Source organism: Gordionus sp. m RMFG-2023, chromosome 1, assembly GCF_954871325.1.
Source record: "Gordionus sp. m RMFG-2023 chromosome 1, tfGorSpeb1-WG-v2, whole genome shotgun sequence".
NCBI lineage: Eukaryota > Metazoa > Nematomorpha > Gordioida > Chordodea > Parachordodidae > Gordionus > Gordionus sp. m RMFG-2023.
Genome location: NC_088775.1, coordinates 1,929,168 through 1,935,345, shown reverse-complemented (window position 1 = coordinate 1,935,345; position 6,178 = coordinate 1,929,168). Strand labels below are relative to the sequence as shown.

The following is a 6,178-nucleotide window of genomic DNA, read 5'->3' as shown; positions in this document are numbered from 1 at the left end:
AATATTATTTTTTAAAAATATCTTTGTTTTGTTTTTAATAATTTATAAGCTAGCTTATTTTGTATGCATAATATAATGAATTACAAAATCTGAAATTCAGGATAATTGTTCAGAAGTTAGCAAATTTTAAAAGAGTATAATATATTGCTATAAAATCCTGCCGAAGGCCGGGCATAAGTGGACAGAAGGCCCGCAGATTAGGGGGTATGGGGGTTAAGTCCACCTTAAATTTTTTTCTATTTGAGCCCCCCCTGAGATTGTAAAGGCTAGCGACGCCTCTGAGCTTATTATTTAGTAATTTAGCTTTTAAGATCTGCCAGAGCACTATTGAAGCACGATGGTGCTGGTCAATCAATATAGGGGATCTTTATTTAATAGGTTAACTAATAGCTAATAATGAGCATATCAAAATCCAAACTCCCTTGCTAAATTTGTTTCCGAAATATGGTAAATAGTGAGTGGCCCGAAAATAGCATCTCATCTCTACTTGAATAAGTATATCATCTAGGAAAGAATGGAACAAAATATAAAGAAAGAAAAAATGGAAAAGGTAAAGACAAAAAATGAAATATATACGAAAAGAATACATTGAAAATTAAAATAATTACAAGGTCTATAATTATTTACATTAATTTTAAATAAATAATATCAATATTTTGGCAAATTTTCATATTTATTAAACTTCTGATAACCTATAAATTATAATTTTATTATTTAACCCCAATTTTTATAATCTACATATATTTACCCTTTATTAATTACGTCGTGTTTATATTTAAAAAAAACCGACCTCTTAAACACGTGACTCGTTTTTTTTTAAAAAAACAAACAAAAATACAATTTTTATATTTATACAAATTGTTTTTTTTTCAGAATTAGATCTAATCGTTACTCTTAGTAATGCTAAATATTGACTAAAATAAACCCAAGATAAAAACTTTCAATTAATTTCTATGATAGAAAAATTCGCGAAACATAGCCCCTAATTTCTCAAGAAAATAAAAATGAAGTTGCCATTTGATCAGTGGCGGAAGAATGCAAGGACAAAAGAGGACTGATACGATATTTCAATTTAAACCTTTTTTTTTAAATTGCGTTTTGCGTCATCGTAATTTATAATTTAGGACACATATTTTGAAAAAAAAAGAAGGTTAGCGTCTAGTTATAGTCTATCATAAATGAAAACCATCTATCACGAAAACAAAAATTGTAATGTCTTGTGTTTGGGTAATTATTTTAGTGTTGTTAAACTATTTATCTTTAGTCGACTATAAAGCAGCGTAGCCATACTGTAATTCAGAAATATTCTGGATAAATCTTCAAGTTGAGATTTTACTTAGAAGCTTAATTCAATTTTTCAATATAAAAGGTTGACTAAGACGCAATAGAGATGATCAAAGTTAGATAATTTAATAAACTCTAAATTATTTAGTCAAATTTTTAGCATATTTTTTTAATCTTTAAGAATCGAAGAATATTCTTTAAAGAAAAACAAATTAAATATTCTTTTAAAATAAAAATTTGATTTAAAAAAAAACGAGAGAGGTGCTTAAGAGTACCCGGTTCACATGTATAAACAATGTATATGATTGGTATGATTCAAAGTAAAGATAAAAAAAAATATATGATTTCCTTAAGCAAGTCGTTTAGTGTTTGAGTTCCTAGGTAAACTAATATCTATAGCCGCCTCCATGGCCAAATCCGTGGCCTCCATGGCGGCGTCTATGACCACGTCCATGGCCGTAACCATGGTGGCGTCCCTGGTCAGAGATTTGTCTCAATTTCATCGTTATTACTTGATCCCCGGGAGTGCTAGCCTGGAAGATTAGCATGTGAATGATTAAAATAGAATCGTATATAATAAATACATTTCCTAATCAATTAAATATAAAAACGATTTGGATATTCATAACTGATAACTCGATACTTCTCAGACTTGATTTATACGACTCGATTTGAAGTAAGTCTATATCTTATCCACGATATTATCGTATTGCGCAAGCCTGGTAGAGTTTGCTCTTAGATTGGCACAAAGATTCTAGATAGCCTATTAGCGAAATCTCTAGGCTTGGAGCAATACTGTTGTGGCTAAAAATAAACTATACTATTTTGAAGTACGTCTATCCTTGGTTCCTTTTAAATTATATAGTGTGTCCGAATTAGTGTTGTTAAACGGCTCGGCTAACTCATTGTTTTATTCAGAGAAAATATTATGGAAGCCTTAAGATTTTGCTATTAGATTGGAACGAAGATTCTAGATTAGCAAAATCTTAAAGGTTGGAGCAATACTGTTCTCGCTAAAAATATAGAGTTAGCCGTTCGTTAAAGATCGGCTCAAAAACGACCCTTTTAACAATGCTATTGTTGAAGTATATAACTATTATTGGCTAGTGTGTTCGTTTAAAAAAAATTTTTGACTATGGGACGCACCCTTAAAAAGTTTTTTTTTTTTTTCTAATTTAAAAAATCCAATAAAAACTAAGTCATAATCTAAGAATCTTACTACTGTGTTTGTTTTTTTTCTTCTTTAAGTCTACTTTTCCATCAAAGCTAAATTTAAATTTTGGTGAGCAATGAGTTAAACTAATAAAAAAAGTTAGGATAGCTGCATTTTATTCTATTAATACTTCCGGTATTTCGCTTGTTTTTTTTTAGAAAAAAATGTCTAACCTTGACTACGATATTATCGTTATTTCGATTCCCTAACTCGATTCGATTGGACCCGACGTTAGAATTATTGACGTTCGGATCAACCACTTCCGTCGAAAATATGGCCACTTTAGAGGAATATCGGTGTGGGCGTCCTATATCGGCAGATCTCAATTGGCAAAAAAAGGTTTCTTCGGAATCCGAATTGATTTGATCATTGTTATCAGCCCCTCTTCGATTATGAAATCCGTAATTTGGCCCGTCACCTCCTCGCCTTCCGTCATCACCTCGCCTTCCGTCATCATCTCGTCTTCCGTCACCCCCTCGCCTTCCATCCCCTCCTCGCCTTCCGTCACGCTCTCGCCTTCGGTCACCACCTGGTCTAGGGCCACTACGATATTCTCCACCATTGTTATATAGAGGCCCCCGATTGTGACCCATGCGCGGTAACTCGTATCCCCCGACCATTAACCGATCTGGGTTAATTGGCTGCCGATTAACTAAATCAGGATCGAATTCCTCGACCTCTCTACCAATATCGTCGTCCGTCGCATCGTTATCTACATTTACCCCTCTGTCAACTCCGTCCGAGGATCCCGTTCCAGTGGGAACTCGGGTTCTATTATTCAGATAAATGCAACAAATGGCCGAATTATTTACAGCCGCGGTCCTGTTGACCGTATCAATGTCAGCCAGCGAAATTTCGCTTGATCTTCCGCCTGCTTCATTTCTCGCGAATTCTGAAAAAAATATAAGTATACAAAAACTATTTTTTCGTAATGTTTTGGCGTGTACTTAACTATTTGATATCAAAGTTTAAATTACGGTGAAGTAAGAATTATATTAATTGCAATGATCCTAACCGTATAGTTAATATCAGTTCGGTTCCTATAAAACATCCATATCGGTTTTGGTTTGTGCCATTTTATCGATACCTTCGAATATTAATAAAGAGAACTCTATTTCTTTAAAAATTCCATGATCATAGCCCATACATAATTGCAGGCAAAGGTTTATTTTGCTATATTTACACAATTTTCAAATATGATAACTAATAGATTGTAAATAGTATTCTATTAACTATAAATACACATAATATTTATTATAAAAATGGCGACCTATAAACTGATCGATAATAATTTTTAAAACGGGTTAGGATAACTTAAAAGGTTTTACGGTTCATGTTCGGTTCGGGTTGGATAAATAATAACTTAATTCCGGTTTAATTAGTCAGTTCATAAATTTCGGGACAATCAGCTGGTGCGAAATATCTTTTCGGGCTGGACAATTTGCGCTAAAATGCAAATTTATCAATTCCTATTCACAAAATAAATCGATATGAGCAGGGAGGGACCTAGCAACTTACTGGCGGGGCTCGATGGATTTTGAAAATTATTCACAGGGTCAATTTGGGCCGATTTAATATTGCATAACACGGCTCTTAAAAATATACAAAATGTTTATATGTATAATTAAAAACAAAAAATTATTTATCTTAATCTAAAAAAAAAAATAATATTTGTTTTGAATATCGAATAATTCGACAAAATATAAAAATTTTCACCTAAATTTTGTGCGAAATCCGTATAATCGCGATATGCCAAAATTTCTAAATTGCAATCTCCAGTGATTCTAAGTACATCTCCGCTGGTATCTTCAATTTTTACATAATAAAATATAAATCGTATATATGTTATCTACAAAAGTAGGCCCGGCCCATACCCGACTCGAACGGGCTTCGGTCCGGGTTTGGGCCTAATATCTTTAAAAAAAATTGGGCCTGAGCGGGTCGGCCCTAGAAATTATTTTTTAAAATATATCTTAAATTTAATATTGATTTTTTTTTTTAATGTAAAATAAAAAAATTATTTATTTATAGAAACTAGATACCTCATAAACATATCTTTTATTTTGAGTATAATTATAAAAAATTAATTTCTATATTCAAATAAATTCAGGCCGAGTCGGGCTTTTTTGGTTTGAAAAATTACCTTAGACGCAGATCACTGATGTATATAAACGTAAAATATTGAGAAAATTTACCGATTCTGTAAGTTGTCCATTTATCAGTAAGGTCTATATCGCTTCCATCTTTGATTACAGTTATTTGACATTTTTGGAGTGAGTCATGACTGGGGAGCCCTTGATGTCCCCTAGGATAGCCTGTTTAAACATTATTATTATTCGATTCATTTCTATTAGAAAATTCTGATAAAATTCATATTATTTAATTAACAAATAATTACCGCCAAAACGGTGATTGCCGCCACGAAATCCATAAAACTGGGCTGAGTATAATGCTAGCAATGATAATGATAAGAATAATTTAAGCATATTAATTTTTTTATTTTTTGAGAGAGAAATTTAAAAAATAAAAAATAAACTAATATCCAAATTTTATGATTTGTAAGGGGGGTAATGTTTGCTTTAGTGATTCAAGTTAAATATTATCTAATATCTTATTTCTTATTATTACTATTATATAGAAATAACTAAAAAAACATGTAAATAAAAAAAATTTCCTAAATATAACCAACTGACTCAAAATTTTGGCAACTCTTGTTAAAATGTTCTAAGTAAATAAATGATTTCTTAAAATTTTTAAAAACGTAATATAATCTTAAAAGAAGAAAATTCTCGAATTTTTTTTTTCAATTTTATATTATCTTTATTTGGCTGAATTTTATTTTTCATAAATGATAATAAATGACGTCAAGTCAGTTACGTAATAGCAATTTTTAAATTATATTGTAAGAAAGAAAGAAAGAAAGAAAGAAAGAAAGAAAGAAAGAAAGAAAGAAAGAAAGAAAGAAAGAAAGAAAGAAAGAAAGAGCCTTAACTGATTTTTAACTAGATAAACAGTTGTTTTTTTTTTAGCCTATAAGCTAAATCTCAGTTTAGAGTGTTTTGTTGTTGAAAATATAGCAGCTTTAAATTTGTAAATAAAATATAAATAAATTAACTTTAAAAAAAAAATCATATTTTAGTGTTGCAATATATATAATGGATATTAAACGAATTATTCATCTATTACAGTGTAAATATAATTTTATATTATTCTGGATTAAAATTCATAAAATGATTAAAAATAAATTTAACTTTATTATTTCCCAATATATTATAAAAAATAAAAACTAGATTTTTAATAAAAATATCAAATTTTTGCCCAAAGTTAGCTGTCAAAATTGATCAATATCTTTTTCCTATATTTTATTTTAAAATCAAATGTTGATTTTTCCCATTTTATATATTTGCGGAAGAGGAGCACTACACAATTCTACACCGACGATATGTTCTAGTTGTTCCTTTTATGAAACAAAATAATTGAGGCTTGCGCACTATTTTTCTGGATAAAATATTGAGTTAGCCGTTTATAAAAATCGGCTTAAAAACAAGCCATTTAAAAACACTAAAGAAAATAAATGATTTTTTTTTGTCCCCTTTTAATTAAATGAAAATATTATTTATTTTAAATTTTTTATCTTTGTAATAGCGATTTCACCTAAAATTTGGCATGTCTTTAACATGT

At 30.1% G+C, this 6,178-nt stretch overlaps 1 protein-coding gene across 1 annotated transcript; it reads right to left on the bottom strand.

Moving 5' to 3' along the window:
- Window positions 1-654: 654 nt before the first annotated feature.
- On the bottom strand, window positions 655-5,101 carry LOC135931524 (uncharacterized). Its single transcript, XM_065468698.1, has 5 exons — window positions 4,896-5,101; window positions 4,693-4,812; window positions 4,214-4,303; window positions 2,671-3,389; window positions 655-1,817 (listed from the first exon to the last, which is right to left on the bottom strand). The coding sequence occupies exons 1-5, from the start codon at window positions 4,981-4,983 to the stop codon at window positions 1,671-1,673; spliced, it is 1,164 nt and encodes a 387-aa protein (XP_065324770.1). The 5' UTR covers window positions 4,984-5,101; the 3' UTR covers window positions 655-1,670.
- Window positions 5,102-6,178: the final 1,077 nt, after the last annotated feature.